The sequence below is a fragment of the Dinoponera quadriceps genome, unplaced genomic scaffold (genome assembly GCF_001313825.1).
Source record: "Dinoponera quadriceps isolate SergipeBrazil2010 unplaced genomic scaffold, ASM131382v1 scaffold616, whole genome shotgun sequence".
Lineage (NCBI taxonomy): Eukaryota > Metazoa > Arthropoda > Insecta > Hymenoptera > Formicidae > Dinoponera > Dinoponera quadriceps.
The window spans coordinates 2,393,159-2,413,908 of NW_014555184.1; the positions used below are offsets into that span (position 1 = coordinate 2,393,159).

General features: G+C 39.7%; 1 protein-coding gene and 1 non-coding gene across 3 annotated transcripts; one reads left to right on the forward strand and one right to left on the reverse strand.

Moving 5' to 3' along the window:
- Positions 1-937: 937 nt before the first annotated feature.
- Positions 938-20,202, forward strand: LOC106743336. 2 transcript variants are annotated; one of them, XM_014617082.1, is made up of 8 exons: positions 938-3,081; positions 11,386-11,461; positions 12,301-12,403; positions 13,346-13,477; positions 14,477-14,916; positions 14,998-15,223; positions 15,650-15,911; positions 16,792-17,407. In XM_014617082.1, exons 2-8 carry the CDS (start codon positions 11,387-11,389, stop codon positions 17,405-17,407), a joined length of 1,854 nt encoding a protein of 617 aa, XP_014472568.1. In that variant the 5' UTR covers positions 938-3,081; position 11,386. The 2 variants fall into 2 exon arrangements, with proteins under 2 accessions (XP_014472568.1, XP_014472569.1); XM_014617083.1 differs by lacking the exon at positions 938-3,081 and having other exon boundaries at positions 11,387-11,461; positions 16,792-20,202.
- Positions 14,116-14,188, reverse strand: Trnat-ugu. The gene has a single exon. It is a non-coding gene; the product is annotated as a tRNA-Thr (tRNA).
- Positions 20,203-20,750: the final 548 nt, after the last annotated feature.

The window sequence follows — 20,750 nt, forward strand, 5'->3', positions numbered from 1 at the left end:
GGAAAAATATCGCAACTGAAATAGATATGATAAACCGACATACCCATGTTTTTTGGCTGTAAAGTACCGGATTTTGTCGAACAGAATATGAATTTCGTCTACAGTAGTCGGAACTGAAAAAGCTATTTCTCTTTCATTCTTTTGCTACATTGAAGTTTATGTTGAGCTATCTTCTTGTAAAAATTAAAGTAACAAACCAGCAGTAGGTAATGTATTTGACAATGTTACGTTTTACTATGTGAGTTTTAAACTTTTTAAATTAGTTGAAATATTATGTCAATCTCTCTATTCTTTGTCACTGAACCATACAAAGTTAGAATTAAAATGTTCTGTAAACTGCCGGTCTTTCAACCGACATACCTGAATTTTTCACAATTTCCATAAAACTGTCATATATTTTGGTAGAGAAACGTCGCTGGTTTGCGTCCATGCACATAAATCTGAATTTTACACCTTCAACACGATTTTAGAGACTAAAAACAAAATGATATTCGGTTTTGGTGGCTTCTCCTCTATCTTTCTTCATCTGTGCGCGGATGATTGGCGTTCCTATTATAACCTACAGTATAAATTACTTTATATATATACCTATAATATACACCACAAATCTAAATGTTTTCCAGCTATTCTCCGCGCGTATCCAGATATCCTGCCGCGACGGGACGCAGCTAATAGCCAGAAGCTGCTTCATCTAATAGCCACTAACTGTCATTAGCACGCTACCTGGCCGCGACGGGCGCACTCGATACGCGATCGTAGCATCGTGGGTAATCGGCGGGTAAGCGCGGCTAACAGCGGCGCGAACGGCGCACCGGCTTCGTAACCGACCGTCGGGAGAGAAGCAGGGGTGAGAGAAACACAGAGGATCCTCTTCGCGGCGGATGCCGCGGAAAGAGAGAGAAGCTCCCGATATAACACATCGATCTGTTGTCGGCGAGTGCGCAGTGGAACGCGCGCCGTGCCGCGCCGCGACGCGAGTCGCCGCCGCGCCGCTCCGGCTAGATTTACAGCGTGCCACCCCATATAAAACCGTGACCGGGGCGCGATACCAACAGGTGATGCCGAAGGAGGAGGACACTCCCTCGAGCGTCTCCCTTGAGTCTTGCCGCCGACGACAGTGATTTACTACTCACGAGCCTATCGTTTGCCTCTGCCTCTGGACGTCCATCCCGGGGCTCACGGGAGTAAACGGACCCGTCGGATTCTTGGACCGACGACCACGGGAAAGCGGAGGGACCGTTGGCGAGATAGACGCCGCGAAAGTTTCGATCGGTCGATGATTTAGTGGGCAGGTCGCTCGTGGTGCTCCTCTCGCGACTCCCGACCCAGCTTCCCGCGCGCGTTCGCGAGAGCACTCCGGATACCTCGATCGGGACGATCGCAAGGTGAGACGAGCGAGATTGATTTTTGCGACGTGCGATGATCAAGTGTTCCCATCCTCGCGCTGGATCCCGGCAAGGTGAGCGACTTTGAAATCTTTCACGAGAGATCTTCCGTGGCGACGCGCACTGCTGGAGGACGCGATGCAGCGATAGTAGCTGTTACGCGGAACGATTTTCCTACCATTTCCAACGCTCTCTCCGACTGTTCCCGGCTGCGATCGATTGCTGAGAAATTTCAAATCCCCGTCCATTTCATCGGGATATAGCCCGCTTCGATCGGTCTCACGACGGACTCGCTTACGGAAAACGGGGATATACCGGTCGTATAGATTGGAAATGAATTTCCCGAAGGAACTCTCTCTCGAGACCGTTCAAAGGCAATATCTGTGAAAGGGGATTCTTCCACAGAAACGCTGAATACAAATACAATGAGATTACGCGATTGCGCGGGCGAGATCGACGAGCGGCGTGGACGTAAGACGAATGCGACAACAGAAAGGACAGGAATCATTCCGTGAGATGGAAATGTCTCCTCAGTCAGAAATACATATTAAAGCGCTTCACGGCAATATATAAAGGAATCTAAAGAGCATTGTGGTTGGACAGGATATTTCACTGTTCAGCACTGGCAGCGCACGACGGACGTCTTCACTTTACACATCAAATCATTGATTTCCTCTTGTCGTTCCGTATTCAGGACCTGATTGCACCGACATTTCGATTTATTAATAACCCAAGCCCGGATTTTTTTCTCGGCCTCCTCCATGCTCCTTCCGTATTTTTCTCCCGTTCGCCGCCTTCGATAAAGCTATTCATTAATTTCGCGTTGGACACGTGTCTGGAAGGTACCGCGAAGATTAATCTACCAGTGCTGTCGATTCAACGCGACCACGTTTTCCTAATGAGCAAAAGCGTGTTTCGCGCAAAATTACCCTGATTTCGAGCGAGTTGAGCTACAATTAAGCCGATACGGGACACGATGTATCAAACACACCGGAGATTCGGGGCGTATTCGTGAGTTCGTAAACAACCAGAGGAAAAGTGATGTTGAGGCCAATTTATGGAAATTGAGCTGTATAATCGACGTTACACCATACGAGCCACATCGTTGTCGGAAAAGCAATCGTCCATTGGGGTAATACGTGTTTTTCGAAATGGGCGGCTTCATCGCATCGCGGAAGATGACAAGAGCGAAATGACGAAGCGGGAAACGTGGCGCGAGTACGAAGCGCCCCTGGATATCGTCGTGTTTGCTTAGTACGCTGGCACTGCGTACGCAACACGTGTTGGAATAAAAATAAAACCACGCCGACGGCTTTCGCCGGTACAACGCCTGAAATTTCCAGGTTCATCGAGCCACTTTGTTGATTAGCAGTTCGGATTACACGCGCTAGGCTACCTTTTCTACGTGTAATCCAATCGCCTGAAAGTGAAACCTTAGTCGGAAACGGACGGATCGTTAATTTTGATACAGTTTTCATCCGAGTATCTGGCTCACCAGTGGAGAGAGAGGGAAAGATAGAGATATATACATAGAAAAAGAGAAGGAGAAAAAAGCGCGAGAGAGAGAGAGAGAGAGACGCCATAAATGGGCGACTACAATCAATCGCCGAGCGTGGTTTCCTGGGTCACGAAACTTGGTGGAGCGTAGATGAAATGCTGTGACAACGGAGAAAAAATAGAAGAAAAAGGAAGAAAGGTAAGCCGTAGAATAATTTAAATGCTCTTCTCAAGTAGAATTCTCTCTTCTGAAAATAAAAATTCTAGTTGCGCTTGAGACAGATAGGAGTAAAAAAGACGCTTTAAAAAACATGCGGAGTATTATCATCTACAACAGCGAGATGCGATCGCATAAGCGGCAAAAGTATATGAGTAAAACCAGGATATAGTGTATATAAAGGTATATACAATATGAAAATGGCGAGATAAATGATGGAGCATTCTGTACGCGCGCGAACACTCGCTGCATCAAAAAGATTGCGTTACGTCGAGTAATTAAAAATGCAAATTCAACGGCGCGGTAATAGCGAAACCATTGAATCTGTTATTCGGTATTCATGTTATATACTCTCTCTCTCCCCGAAGCAACATGTGCAAAGGATAAATGTCATAATAAATAGATGCAAATGAGCATCCAGATAGGTAACTACAAAAGCACGCGTCAAAAATAACACGCTACCTGTTAGACGCGAATCATTCGATGACGAATCTGGGTTGACCGACGAGCTAATGAATATTTCACTAGCCTTAATTACAGTAATATTCGGCGTTGAAGAGAGAGCGATTTCAGCGACTCGAGGAAATTAAAAACCGACGGAAGTGCAAAGAGATGGCGAAATTTAAATTTTTTCTCGATCACAGGTTCACGTTTTATCGTAATGTGAATTTCGCCCGAAACTCTGTTAGCGAGAAACTACGCAATGTTGATTACATCGATAGTTGTTCGAAGCGTAGGTAGTATTAAAAGGCTTTTTATGTCGCTATCTTCGCGAAAACTCGGCGCGCTTATCTAGTTCGCTCCATACATATCTCAAAAGGTTAAATATAAATCGCGACCTCTATACATGATATTTGCGCGATACTAACAGAAATAATGATATTAAACTCTTTACATCTCTTGCGTTTATAAGATTTTCTAAAACAAGGAAGCGATAGAACATTGCACTGAATCTTCGAAATGACCAAAAAAGTTTTTGGATTTTAATAATTTCATCTAGAACGATCTTTCAGCGGTATTTCGTCATTAATCGAACATAAAAATATTGAAAATTTTAACAACTGAAAAACAAAAAAGGCGTATGCTAGACATTTCTCAACACATTTCGTAAAAAATTTCACTATACCAGCATTCTATATTGCAAATATGTCGGACTTCTTGAAAGATATTTATGCAATTTTATATAGAATACAAACGGAAATTTCCATTCATTAGTATGGAAAATTATTTCTAAACAAATTTCCCAGGCTAGAAATTGGGCAAATAGTGTATATTTAAGTGCGAAGTTTAACGACGGATAAGAGAGATATTTAAACGTCTTAAATCATTTAAATGCCAATTCGAGTGAAAGAGTTGATAATACATGTAAGAAATTAAACCAGGCATACTGTGCGTAAAGTGACACACGCTAAATTCAAGGTACTAACTTCGAAATGACACGTAATATCTCTAAATTCGAAGTGCTAACTTCGAAATGTCCCTCGTAATTAAGTAGTGTTTTTATTTCAACGCGTACAGATAGCATAATAGAAGTTGCGATATTTTTTTTTTTTCAACGAGTTTCACAACATTTGCGATGTTCAATAAAAGAATTCGTTTTTTAGTGATTCTCAAGAGATACGTTTTCCTATTGGATACGAAGCGCGTTGCGAAACTCATCGAAAGAAAAGTGTTGCAACTTTTATTACGCCGACTATATCTCCAACTCTGGCGTTACATGGCTAACACAGTGAAGAAACTCGTTACGCCGTCCGCAATTGATACGAGGCACGATATACTATTGAAAAACGAAGAACCTTCATCAGCGAAATACTGTTCGCAATCAAGTTATTCCGGGAGGTTGGCTGGTCCCAGAGAGCACCTCGGAACCCGAGTTCTCGCGTAGTCAAGGAAGCGTAAAAAGAAAATCATTCGTCGTGATCAGCGTGAGTTTCATGGAAACCTCACGCGAGGCAATGCTTGTAAACGATTGAAAAACTCGCGGAAACCTGATATTTTCGCGATGCATTATTCAAACGAGCCATTCAGTAAATCGGAAGCCAGCTTTGATTGTACAAGGAAGAACACGGCGGTTATACAACGAAAGGTCGTGGTTATGCAAATGGAAATGGCCCAGTCGGTCGTTATGGTAACGGATCCCCTGTACAAGCATCGGAATCCATTATTTATCTCGGTAACGTGGCGCCCGTTCGTGACGAGCGAGCACAGGTGTCAGATTTTAATAATCCAGGTAGATATATGCGAGAGCGGCGCGAGGCCGCGTCGGAAATATCCGACGATGCTGAAATCGCGGATAATTCGATCGCTCCGTAATGCGCCTTCGATGAGAGCGATGAATTATGTTCTCGTGAAACGCGAGCCACTATGGAATCAATATTTTCTGAGTTTAACCGCTCCGAAATGATTTACATACGTGTACGTGCGGTAGCGTATAAAAATAGAGGAAACGGTAAACTTAGTTTCACTGGGGCGAGTTGCGCGCGCTTGACACCGTGTCAGAGAGAGGGTGAGATACGGTTTATTAACGTAAATCTAAGTTTACCGCGTTTTCTATCTTTACTCCCGTAGTAGTAAAATATGAGAGCTAATCGAAGTCTCGGTCTGAATAAAACGCCAGAAATGTATGTTTCGAAGCAATCGTTAGGAAAAATATACAAATGTCACTTCCAGCCACATATCCGGCTACATATTCTCCGTTTCGAAACACGGACTCGTCGAGCCTGCCCTTGGTAGAAATTGAGTATCTCCCGATCTCACAATTATCTCTCTCTGTCTCTCACCGATTACACCTCGAATTCAATTTCTATTCAACTCCATTAAATATTATACTAAATTTCGGTTGTATTATATATGGACAACTGATTTTCATCTATGGGAGATACTTTTTAATTGTGAGAGCTAATTTTTGCCTGTAAAAACTACTTCTTTTTTTCTGTTTTGGAGCACTCTTCTTTTATCGAATAACGAAATAATTCTGAAATTATTATATTTACAAAATCGTGCCGTATAGTCAGAGAGATTATCGATAACGGTTTTACCAAGATTGTCGACAGTGAGAGACGTTAACATTCCTACGGTAACGTTACGCACATTAGACCAATCCAATTTAGAGGTCTCGAAACGACATAGCGTTGGAACGTTTTCCTGAATTGGGTATTACGTTGTACGAAATGAACTGTGAGCAGCAATCCGACGGAAAGCAGTTCCTCGAGAGCCCGTCAGATCGAATCGCTCTGAAATAGCCGAGTTAGTTGGTAACATGCGCCTTAAGTAGACTTATGCACGTGCTCTTGTGGAGAGACAAGAACAGAAGCGCAAGATTGCCGGTCTATACCGTTAAATCGCGCCTATTCATCATCCCGCATGAGATTTCGTGACAAACTTAATGCGAGTAATGATACGCGAGTCTCGGCAAATCCCGAAACGCATCGTCGCGTCGTGTGCGCATAATTATCTAAATTGCTGCGGTTAATTAGATTGCGGTTGAATCAATTACCAAACATAATTCAAGCTGTGTGCGATCGCATCGATTAAAATAAAATCAAAAACTCATGTGTATATGACAACTAGTTGTCACGCATACCTTAGAAAACATTTATAGGATCCAGTCAGATGAGGTGTGCCGCGTACGCGGAAGAATGTTAGCGTATGCAATCATAGCAGATCGGGTGCAATAAGAAGAATAATCACAAGTAAAAGAAACAAACGTTATCAAATTCAAAATGAGACTAACAGTCCAGTAAACATTATTGAACGAATAAATCAGCATTTACGAAATTTACATTGGATCCTAAGACCTACATTAAGTGTTGTAAATTATTAATGATCTTGATTATTGAGATCATAATTAATTACAGATACATATTCATGGACCGTTATCTGGCTATTTCGATCAATATTTCTTGTACACAATAAGTACATGTACATAGATTATCCAATAATTAGATTCATGAAGCTGTAATTTATCGAATGACAATGGATTATGAATAACTGCCGAAATTTCAACTCGGATATCTCTCTATTCCCGTAAGATTGTCAAACGTCTGTCAAAATAGGAAATTACTTGACGGACCTGAAAATATATGATGTATCGTTGTCCGCGTTCCGACACCCTGCGTCCTTCATCATCCTGACCTGCCGGATTCATTCTGCTCCTAGCTGCTTCGTCGTAACACTCCGGACGCTCACGCGCTACATTGACACTCGCACAAATATCGCGATTCAATCGGAGAAACGTATTAGCCCTTTAACCACAAAGTTGCGATGCAAACCCACGGCTTGTTTATTTTACAGCATGTACGCACTGTTTCTCTTCTTAAGGAATGTTTCATGTTATTATTTACTTCTTGTATTCATTTTATATATGGATTATATGAAAAATAAACAAAAAAGGGTATGGGGTTGAATCCGACCCCGCTTTCGTGGATACGTTGAAAATTCATCTTGTCGTTAGAGAATTAATAAACGCGATATCGACGAAAGTCTGAATGAATATTTCAAGAGCCGACGAGACGTATTTTAATCGCGACGAGAATGATACGCACCGATACACACATATGATACACACACTCCCCGCGATACACGTGTCGTCCGCCGGCTTGATACATAATGGAAACACTCGGAAAAGTACGTGACGCACGTGAATAAATGTGACCGCCTTGAAGGTCCCGAATGTTTTGAGCGCGTGCATTGTCGCGATCGTGCGGCTGTTCAGCGACGGGCGACGACGCTTGCCGATTGACACGAGATGACGCAGCCCTTTTTGCCCATTGTGTAGTACTCCCACGCATCGCATACTTTTCCGTAGTCAAGTGCCATATTACGTCACGAGTTCAGCGAATTAAAATTCCTGTCGAATGATGAAAATGTTTCGTCCGCTCTCGAAATATTCAATCGGGTTCTCGTCAGCATCGTTTTAATTAACACGCGTTTCAACGATTGAATTGTATCTATATATAGTGTCTATATCAGTATTAGTGCTACGAGCTAGTATCCGAGATACTATACGGAGCAGCCAGAAAACAGACCGAGTCGGGAAGCCAAGAGGGAGGATCGAAGACGGCGGGACGCGAACAGCGTATTTATTTCATACAGGAAATATGGATCTATCCAACTGGTCCATGAAAACAAATCCGGAGTTAATCATGCTCCCAAAAATCACAAATAATTTAGAATTATAGTACCGGTCTTAGAATCCAGTGTAAATATTGCAAGTGCTGATTTATGTATCTAATAACGCTTCTTTGACTGTAAATCATCCAAATTCACCTTAAATTTGTCAGTCTTTTTTCACTTTTGCTTACAGAGTACCGTTCACGAAACGAACAATTACATGTCAAGGTAACGTGCGGAAAGTTTGAGGAGAGTTTTCAATAAATGTGTAAAGCAGCAAGCAAAACACTCAGGGTACCTTTTACAAAAATAGGCCAGGGCAAACGGGAGTCGTCCACAAGCTATCGAGAAATTTAATGCATAAGCAAACGATGAGAACAACGAGGGGAGCACTCATTTCGACTACAAATATTTCTTGAGGGCTTCTGCCCGACTTACTAAAAACTTCCCTGACCGCTTCCTTTTCAACTAGGAAAAGATTAAAATTTTTGCACATCTAATAATTCTAACATAAATCTTTAAAGGAATATTCCTACCTGGTTAGATCGAAAAATGCCTATTTTCAAGAATTTTTGGGGAAAAAGTATTGAAGCAATTAAGATGCAACTTTTTAATAAATATTTATTGACTTTTGTAGATTATGATATTTTTTAATATGATAGTATTTTTGTTATCGTAGATTATCCAGTGGATCGCAGATATAGATAGTGATCCAAGAAACATGGACAAACGACAAGAAAAATGGCATTAAATAACTATTTGGGCATCGCAAGAGAGAGAGAGAGAGAGAGAGAGAGAGAGAGAGAGAGAGAGAGGACAAGATAGATATTATATAATATTATATCTGACAATTGCATGTTTATCGGTTTTCGAAGTTTGATAGAATTTACAAAATTAATGCAAAACCAAAATTTCAACTTAGGTTATTTCTGCCGCAAGTCTGGCAGGCGAAAATGGCCAACTTTCGAGACGTAAAGAAAAGTCGTGATGGAAAGTGTAAAGAGGGATTCGAATCGATAGAATGTGCAAAGTTTCGACGTTGAAAGACGAAATGCAGCAGGCGCGCGAACAATGCGCCTCTGCATCCGTCGTATGCGAGAGAGAGAGCGATGTACACCGGCGACGTAGTCAGATAATTCACATGTACACATTGTGCATGGTCTCGAACGGCGGTGTGCGAGACTAGATGTACTGACATACACGTGAATTCCGACGTGTTAGCAACCACACCGAGCGCTGATGCGCGCACGTCAAATTAAAATGACAACGTGGAACGTCACTCCGCGACGAGACGCGATGAAAGATCGCGATGTATACCGCGGGATGAATTCGGTAATTAACAAACTTGCGCGATAATATGCCCCCTCATTGTGAAAGGGAAACACTTTTTTCAAATGAAAAGAAGGAGTGGTTATTACGGAAATACTAGTGCGAAGTTTTCGTCAAATTATTTCCAAATTTCATCGAATTATTTAAAGCCAACATTATGCGTACATATGGCAAAATATCGTTATTTTAATAGTTCCTAACAAAAAAATATAATTTACTGATTCTTTGGCTCAACATTAAAATCGTGACTGGGTCACTTTTTACTTGAAGATTTTTTCTTCCACTACTTTGGATTTTCACTGCTAGATAAACTTTTTTTATAATAAAATAATTAAATAATATTATAAAGTTCAAAAAAATTCGTAGATAATTAAAAAAAGAGGTAGGTCAAAAGTGACCCATCTGCAGTTCTAGAAGAGATTCAAATTATAGTGTTAAAATGATGTCTCTGGCACGTCACATATTTTTTTGCACCGAATTATACAATGACGAACTATACATGTCTTAAGATATTAAGTGCTCAACGTTTTTAACCCTTTGGCCTCCAAGTTTTTAACTTTTTGACCGCATTCTGGGTCAGATAGACGCGGTAAGTTGCGTTGGAAGAGCTATAGTGAAATGCACGATCTACGAGTTCTCCCCACTCCCGAAAAATCGTTAGAGAATTGTTCCATCTGTTAGATGTGGTGCAGATCTGATAAACTGATTAGTATGTGTTTGAGAGCCACCTGAATTTGACGCACGATCAATTGGATCCTAATATGCAGTCCATGTATAATTTGATCCCACAAGTGCTCTTTTTATGAAAATTTATATGTGAATGTAAGTAAACATTGTGATTACATATTTTATTTGAAAATAATAGTGTTATATTAGGTTCGGATGTCGTGTAATTTATATATGAGCACGTCCTGTAAAGCGTGATCCTAAATAATTTATTATTTTTTTAAACAATGCATATTATCATTTTGCAAATAAAAACTATATTTGATATTTTCATATAGTATAATAATATTTTTCCCAATAAGAACACCTATTTTCAACACATGTAAAAAACTCTTTTCAGTGGTCCAAAAAAATATGTTTTTCGAACATTCATTGGAGTGATATACTTTTTTCTGTTAAAACTATCTTCCGACTTCATCACCCTACAGTTGCAAATCAAAATAAAAAATAAATATAGAAATTACGATTTTTTAAGTGAAACACTACTATTCGCGGGACAACTGTTTCAATTCAAATTTTTTTCAGTAATTTAAAATTTTTCAGTAATTTAAACTTTTTTATGAATGCATGATAAAACATTAAAGTAGAAGAGTTACACTTTATTTTAGAATTTTGCTAACCTCTTTTCTTTTCAATTTTTTAGAAACAGAATTTAAAAAATTATATAAAATCCATATGATCAATGATATAGTATAATAATATAATCCATATAATAAATCCATGTAATCCAGTAGTATAATCCAGTGCGAGCGACTTTTCAAAAGTGTGCGATCAAAGGATTAAGAAGTGAACAATTTAACAAATTAACAGAAGCTTAATAAATGTTTTCTTTATTTTTTGACTTCAACTCCCTATAATCAAAAATTGCTTCTTCTTAAATAGTACGTCAAAGGGTTTACATCTCACATCATAGCCAGTTGCATCAAATCGATAATGTTAAGGAGTTAACAATTCATAGCTTTTATCTGGAATCTGGATTACAATAATCTATAGAGCACAATTTCTTTATCATATATGCATACGAAGAACATATTAAACTTGGCATTTTTAATTACCCTCGTTCTCTTTCACACGCCCACGTTACGACGTTTTTACAAACGTGTACTTTTGTGAGCGCAGTATGCCACAAGGAAGCATTCAATGGCAGGGGACGCAGAGAAGAGCCTGCGGACCTGGAGCTAACTGGAACGTACAGGTACATCCTCTTTGCTCTAGGTTATAAAACTTCGAGGTCGATATCGAGTACAGCAATACATTATCATTTCTCGGACCCGAGACTTTTCATCGGCCTCGTTAGCGTAACTATTAGGGAGAGTAGCCCGCCGATAATATCAGCCGTAGAGAGAGCGAGAGAGAAAGAGAGAGCCAAATAGTGCGCATATATGTAGAGAGCATGTAAGTACCATTAGGTACAACATATCCGTAACTCTGATCGTCTCTCAAGCACGTTCACGAATTTAGTTGCCTGCGAACGCCTGCAGGAATTGCTCCCGGCGGGTGGAATTGGTCCCGACGTGGAAGTCGCAGAGCGCAAATTTTACGCGAAACAAACAGACAGACAAACAAACGCAAACCACAGTTATATCGTTGCCGCTATGAAATTACCTATCGCTCTCTGCTAGACGAGATGAGATCTCTACACACATACATACAGGCATACAGATATACACGCACACACGGCAGTTCTGTAAATACATCAAACTATTCCCGACAAGACACTCGTAGATAAAACGCTCTCTTTAATTAGCATCCGATTGAACCGAGTATTCCAGCACTCTACGTAGCAATTATACCGTCACGACGCAGTAATTTAGATTACAAACGCTACACGAGATATCTCGCTCATCGTTATCCAGCACCGAGAAGCATTACTACGCCGTAACTACAGCGCAGCGCAATCTCGTAAATAATACTGATCGATTTAACGGCACCGCGTAAACGCGGTCGTACGTGCGTTTGCCACCTACGGCTGATAAACAACTGGACCATCGTCCAGGTTTATTAACTGTTAACGGCGGCAATTAAATCGAACAGGTGGTGAGAGGCAAGGTGACAACACGGTGCTTGTGGCACGCCTGCAAAGCTCTCGGAATTGGGCTGCTGCTAATGCTTTTAGGAGCTTGCATGGCGACTATAGGTGAGTAGAATTATGTAAATTAAACATCGGTCCGTAAACACATTGACGAGCGCTATTCCGTCTTAGCTATTAGGTACCTAATTGCTTAAAGGCAGCCGCAAAGCGTACTTTGCAAACATCAACCACGTGCGGTACAATTTCTGTCGCCTTTAATGCCTAGGATTCGGGGGATTTTGCCAAAGCGATCTTAGATTTTTTTGTCGTCCAAAACGTGATAGATACATTTCTGGATATCTTCTTTCATAGCGCCCACGCATGGATCGCGTACGAGCCAAACCTTTTGTTTATTACGCACAAGCTTGTACTTCACGCCTACTTATACCCACGTGCATGAATCGAATTTGAATTCAATCAGTACGTCTGAGAACAATTTCTCAAGTCTATGAAGTTAGGTCAATCATATCCCGCTTAGAAATGAGAAAAAAACACATAGGCCTGTTAATGTCAAATTTTGTCGAAATTTTTTCCTTGGTTATAATTTCTTTTTTAGGTTAAACAAATATAATAATTTATAGACAAATGTGAACATACCATGGACAAACGAATGTCTCGTGAATTTGATAAAAATTCGCATTTCGCTAACTTCATAGACTTCAATTTTCCACTTATATAAATTTTATATATAATGTCAACGTATATTTAATAGATACACTTGGATATCCACGTAGCATCGAATAGCTCGCAATATCTAGATTTTTAAATATCCTTTGGATATCTACTGAATATTTATGCTATATTACACTTCAAGTAATATAGGAGCAAATTTTAATGCAAAGTAAACTTAGCACCAATTTTGTGTGAAGTCCGTGACTGATGCGACACGCGTGTTTTAACGCGTTTTAACAAGCGTGAAAGAATAGTGTGTCTATAAAGCAATATCGAAGTTTTACTCCTTTACTTATACCCTCTTTAATTATATCCCTTCATTGTTTCGTTGAATAGGATATTATGCGGATCAGCTATCGGTGGCGCAGGAGACCAGAGGTAATCTCACGATAAAAGTGAAGAACGAATCGCGCGGGTTTCATCTGAATAATCTGAGTTACGCCGGTCCCATCGTTATGGGCGTAGGAGGTAATAGTTAATACACATTGCACAATTTACGCGCGCAATTTACACGCTCGACCGAGCGGCTGGTTACATGACACTGATCCTCTTGGAACGGTAACTGCGCGATAATAGATACGATGGCGCAAAATATATATAAACATTTCTCGGGACGATGTACGTCGTTAAACATATATAATTGCACGTGTGATCCTATGCGATACGACGCGTAAATCGATAAAATTATTACGTAATATGATATAATAATGCTGCGAAAAAAGATTCTACGCGGAGAGTTCTCTCTCGATTTTCGCGCACAATATATCGCTTGCAAGGCTCATGCAATTATTAAATTTGTATTGCAGAATAAGCATGATAAAAAAACATTAATTAAAGAGAAATAATTATTTTTTTTGTATCTTTTATTCCGATAACAAAACCCTCTGCATCTCGTAAATTATTATTTGATATTTTCCGACGCAAAATTTTCGATAGGTGTGTTAGTTATTGCAAACGTGGGAGAATATACAATGATTGAAAACAGCTATAAATAAAAACAGCGAATAATGTAACGGATGTAGAGCGGAAAATTGCAGGCGAATCGCGAAAAATACGGCTATACGGTCGAACAAAGAACATTCGATAGAAACGCGAGAAAAAAAAGCTGCCCCCAGAGAGATTTGAACTCTCGACCCCTGGTTTACAAGACCAGTGCTCTAACCCCTGAGCTATGGAGGCACACGGTCGATTATCGCCGAGAAGTCTCAGATAGCTGCGACATGCACATTTTGCATCGTTTTTTAATGTCGCTGATTGTATTCGTATCAAAAGAACATAATTATTATGTAATATATGCCGGGCCTTTCCTCCCGTCGCCGTCGTCGCGAATTTTCCAAAAACCACACGCTTTACACAATTATAGCGATAATTTGCAGCGCTTTAGGGAAAAATTCCAGGCTTTGCGACTTAATAAGCGAAATAATTTACATTGTAATCTTATTCAGGCGCGAATGATAATGTTTCCAGGCTTCATTGTGGTAGCTGCTTGCGTAATGACCTTCGAGGCTCGTGATAGCGCCGCCAAGGTGGTGCCGGCTCGTTTCCGCTTCAGCCAGGCGTCGACAATCAAAAGCTCAAAGAGCCAACGCAACAGAAGATCAACATCGAGTCAAACGACAAAATGGGACCATCAGCTGGGGCTTTTCAGGGTGAACCGCAGCCCGAGTCCCAGCACGCACGAGGTCTCCCGGAAACAGCTGACGGCGGAATTCATGCAATTCTCGAAAGACATGCGAGAGAAAGGAGTAACGCACTCCATGAAGAAAAGTCCGAGCGCTCCGACGTTGATCGACAAAAAGTCGCCGCGTCAAAAATCGCCTAAATACGCCGCTTGTTCGCTGTTAAATCCGGAATTGCTGCAGAGACACGCTCTCTCAGTCGACAATCCGAGCTACAGCCCGCATCAGGTAAAAGAAAAAACAATCAATGCTCTCGGCGATTTTACTTGCAAAAGTAGTCGATCAAAAATTCGTCCTCATTGTTAACAGATAAGCAGGGAGAGTCTGGAGCATCAGAAGATGAACGGTAGCCAAGTCTCAATGGCAATGGATTTACATATTCCGAACAAAGGTCCCGTTACGCTCAAAGTGAAGGACCGATCCGATACAGCGAGACGTCATCAACTACTGCGTCAAACAAAAGTGGAGGATGTCGAAGAAGTCGACGAAGTCGCGCGAGCACCGCCGACTTTCGTGCATTCGCCTAAATTGCCAGGTGAATATAAACAAAAGCAAAAAGAAAATTAAGACATTCAATTGGTGTTTTTTTAACAAATAGATATGATTAAAAATATCTATAAATGAAAAATCTATTCGATGGCAAATGATTTCCATTCAAGTGACTAAAGACTAAGGATCATTAATTTTGTAAAAACAAAAGAGGCAATTATATACGAATTTTCATTTGTTAAGTGATAAGTGATGACTCAGATGGTTAACTAAAACATATGTTTACTGATTGATAAATTTATTTATTTATTTATTTATTTATATGGGAAGTATCTTTTTAGTAGAATATGTTCGACAAATAAAGTAATAAAAGAAGAAAAATAAAAATAAAATGTAAATAAAATAAAAAAAAAGTAAGGTATTACCTATAAAATTCAAAATAAATTTTAATAATCATAAACATCTCGATCAGGTCCTTATTGTAGATATCCAGACGACTTCGTGCCAAGGAAAAGAAACTCGATAGACTTAAGACTGCTGGAGGAATTGACGGCGGTGTCGAAAGAACTTGGTAAGGTCTCACCGCGAGACTTCCGAAAGATCTCATCACCCAACTTCCGTAAAATGTCCTTCGACAGAATTGGCGGTGATCGTCGCTTCGATAGAACGATGGGACATCGAAAGGCCAGTCTCGAATTTCGAAGAAGCCCCGACTTCCGAAGAGGAGATTATAGGTAACGGAAAGATTCAAGTTCCACATTTATTGATCCATGTCTTAGGTAACGTAAAACATGAAGACTCCTAATCAAGGGAGGGGGAGAAAAGATATCGAATCAAATTAAAAAAAAAAAAAAAAAACATTCCCTGATTTTCTCAATTTGTTAAAAATTTCAAACAAAATGAAAATATTTTTAAATATATCTTGCAAATGAATACATATTTATTGTGCAAAATTCTTAATATTTCCCAAAGGTTTATAAGTCATAAAATAAAATTAGAAATCACTCGAGTTTCAACGATTAAATGGAAATTTTTAAAAGAAACTTTCAAGCAAGGAATTTAAAAAATAAATATTTTATATTGTGCATAAAATTTTCAAATTTTATTTTCAAAAATTACTAACCAGAAATTATGTAATGCATAACCGGTAAAAGAAAATATATTATAAATATAAAAGAAGTGCTAATATTTAAACATTATACAGAAACTTAAAAGCAATCTTAAATATGTATATACAGAGAATGTTAATAAATTCGTGTCTACGATTTAAATAACGTTATTTCGTATTAATTAAAATTAAAATTAATTAAATCAAGTCGAAAAATACTAAACTATTTTTCTTTATGATTTTTAATAAAAGAAATATTACTAAAGAAAGAATTTTAATAAAAGTAATATTACTAAATAAAATTCAGTCAATCACACAATAGTTATCTATGAACAACGCGATATGGCTTGCAGACAAATGTCCACTTAAAATTTACGAATTTCTAATAAAATTTCCTGAGAGTTCTCTGATTTTTCCAGGAATAAACAAATTCCTTGAGAATTCCAGGTTTTCCAGGGTGTTTCAGGTATTAGACACCTTGCTGAATTGTTCAATCGAATTTACAGGAAGCTCTCGATAGACAGATTCAGCGTCGACTGTACCCGATATATGCTTGACGAGACGGAGATGAAATCGCGAACGAGCAGCGGGGAGAATCTGCGAAGGCAGCCGCGTCATCCTAAACTGCACCATTCCCGATCGGACGACAACAGGAGGCGATCCTTTGACAGACATCCGAAGGACCCTCAGTCGAGTCGACACTCCTTGAACACCCAAGCCGTCATGGAGGGTTCCGGATGTGATTTCGAGCAGAAATACTTTACAACAATATCTCTCGACACCGAAGAGAGCCGCGGCTACAACTCCGACGAAAGTCATGTGGTGGACATTGAGGACGCGAATCTTGGCGCTGCGTCGTCCAACGGACCCACGGAGGCCGACATGCTGCTCGAGGAACCGGAATTGGAGAACGTCACGGAGATCGACGTGGAGAGCTCCGGCGACGATCTCGACGAGGACGAGAGAACAGACGCACAGATGGCATACGGACAAAGTCCAATAATCGTCACCGAGGTCTTGGACTCGCCGACGATCGTCGACGAGGAGACGGTACGTGACTCTGGGCTGATCGATAACGAGAAATACGGAGCAACTGTGTACATAGAGGATGACGAAGTGTGAAGAGTCAGAGGTGCTCTTCGGGATTAACGCAACGCACCCAGCATATCCTGGGGAAAGTAACGGCGACGAATTCGCGAAGCAATTGGGAATTGATGGAGCTCGGCTTTGTTGAGAATGTTCGTTCCGACGAAGGATCAGCGCAACTGCTGTAGTCGTAGCCGGGCGATTGTTTGTTGAACGCGGGACGCGAGACGTCGCGAAATATGCTCAACGATATAAGATTTAACACGGCATAAGTAATAACGAAATCACGTTCGAATTGCGTTTTGTAACGAGACAATCGTTTTCTATCAGCGCCGTCTTTCGCGGGAAGGCGACGAGCGTAATAACATTTGCCACACCGATGACAAATAATTGTTACCGACAAATTTTGAGGTAGCGTGTAGACGGTAATAGACCTAACGTAAGGTAGAATTCGTTGAAATGCATTCGACTACACGTACCGAAGAGGTTTTTGTACTCGTAATGCAAGACGCGACGTGACGTAATGTAATGTGGCACGTTCGCTTGTAAATATTTCAGAGGAACGTGTGGCACGATTCAGAGTGAATCTCAGGTTGTGAAAGTGACGTTAAAATGCAGAGCGTCCTAGAAAGCGCGTGCTAATTTTGTCAAATTTCCCAGATGCGAGAACAGATTCACGATTCGGAACGTTACTCTTCGTTGAGTAACAAGTGGAATTTTAACGGATTTTTAATCTATTAAAAACTATCGAAGCGAGTTTAAGCGGCACAAAATGCGCGATAACTGGAGAGTTCTGCATACTTTACGACAAATATACGAGGATTGTGGTAATGTTTTAAAGGAGTTCTATGAGAAATATATCATGTGTCAAGATCTCACTCGTACACCACCGAAAGTATCTTTAAGACTCTTCTTGAAACCAAGTATGAAACATATGTGGGAACTTGAACGTTTATAAATCTCAGGTCTCCTCCAACCTGTTGTTAACGCGTTTGCCGCGAAATATACGCGAAACTGCGGCCTATATCGTGCTTTCTCGTTAAGAGTTAGTCGACGAAAAATCATAGATCGTGTATAAATTTGACGAGCGCGACGACCTCCGAGAATCTCTCGGTACGTTCGGCTCGACTAACGAGAGAAATGAATTATACAAAATTTCTAGCAAAGTCAGACACTCTCTTCTCTACAATGGCGTCGAGTGCAACAGTTATTCATAATGAAGTGACGGCTTAGCCGCGCGTGTAATATATTTTTATATCCACACAGCGATATATGATAGCTCGTATAATGTTGATCATATATATTGACGATCAAGATCAATATCGACAATGATCGAGATCGTTTTCGTTTTGACAAACGTCTGGTTTGAGGAAAATGTACACCTGCCTTCTGATAAACTGACTCGCCTGAAAGTGTGACGATAATGGTTATCTTTGTTGCAATCTAGCAATCGATAAAATTATTGTTCAGGACTTTAATACGGTTGTGCAAATTATGATTCGTACACTTGTCGATTAGATGAAGCATACAGGCCATCTCAAAATCTCCACGACTTTAATTTCAATGTCGAATTTCCTGAAGAATCTAAGATGCATTATTTCTTAAGAATAATTCTGAAAGATATCGTCACGTTTTCCGCAACTTCTTCTTCATATTTATAATCAGATATATCTTCGTAATTATATCTTTGATCGTGAAATTTCTGAAATATCTCTCTTTATAACTAAGCTGAGGAAACATTTTTATCTTTAAATTGGTCGAATAATCTTCAATTAGAATTAGATGTTAGAATTAAAGTCGAAGAGATTGAGAGATACGTATATCCAAGTCCTGTGACCGCTTATATATAATCAATAGTCAAATGTTGAGTGCGAAACGATCAATATCTTTGCCCTACACTCGATCTCAGTTGCTTTCTAACGTAGGAGATAACGTGAAAGAAGTAACGTAACAAAAAAAAAAATGCAATCATTATATGCAATATATTGTTGATATATCGTAAATTAACGAATTGGAGATATCGGTAGATATCGAGATAGATATTGATATAATAACATCTTTCTCTTAAAAAACGATCTGGTATTTTTCTACCAGAAATGTAAAATTAGTAACACTAGCAAATGTATGAAAAATTGTGAACGGAGATTAAGGTCTTTCATAATTTTCTAACCCCTCGTTGAAGCGGCTCACGTGTCTGTTAGCTGCTGTTTTACATAGTAAAGAATGATAAGTTGTGACTACGGTTATCGTTCTGTAGAGGATGTAAACCTGTGTGAAGTGCATAACTAATCATTAACCGAGTAAACATAATCAAACTGTGATCGAGGTATAACTCAATGAGAAGCAGTACTGCTAAGTAATGTTTCTTGCAAAACTGCTCATGGATCAGCAGTGTTATCTCAAGTCGAGAAGTAAATAGGCAAAACGCGACTAAAGTAAGATTTATCAAAATTGATAAACATAAAAGAATGCCTCCTTAAATAAAAGGAAACAAATAATTTGTTTTACTTCAGTTTCATATTTGTAACTTGGTCGATATGTTAATGAAAAAGATATAGAAATTGTTTTAGGAATATTTCACGGCGTACAATCAAATATTAGAAATACTTGAATCTTTTTGAGGTATTCAACGATATCGTTTGCAATATTGCAGCGTATCTCTCTAAAGTTCAGAATCTACCGCATGAACTACGGTCGGTACTAATTCTTGTATAGTTAATGAACAAGCCTGAACAAATAAGCGTCGGTGTGAAATTTTTAAATCAATGTAACCCTTGCATGCTAATTGTTGTAACATATCAATAAAAAAAAAAGCATTCCAGGACCAATGACACCTGTGTACTTTTCAGAGAAAACTATTCTAAACACATAGGCCCCCGTTTTCTCATTTTTCGATTGTGATTTAGGCTTAACCTGATGATAACGTAAAAATTACGTTTTTCTATTTATGGCTAATCATTAGATATTTAAAGTTACTACTATAAGAAAAACGCAATTTTTGCATTATCATCAGTTTAAGTTTAAATCACAAATTAATCGGGAAATGGAAAAACCGAGCCATAGAAACATTATGTATAAAATAATTCGGATTCGTAATAATTCAGATCGTACTTTCTCCCATCAGTAGTTTCGATTAAAAATCCAAAACGGCAGAGTTCGTTTGAACGTCGGTCGGTTAATGGGACTTAGACAGCTATTCAGATTTCTAACGAACCAGTAGCACTTTCTGCGGGGAGTTTACCCGCTTTCACCGGCACGCAATTACAATCGCGGCGACCTTATCTGAAATCTTAATTAGAGACGCTGCTCGGTTCGCGGACATTCACGAGAGCATATTCCCGGAAGCAGTAACGTGATATGTCAAAAATAAACAAAAAAA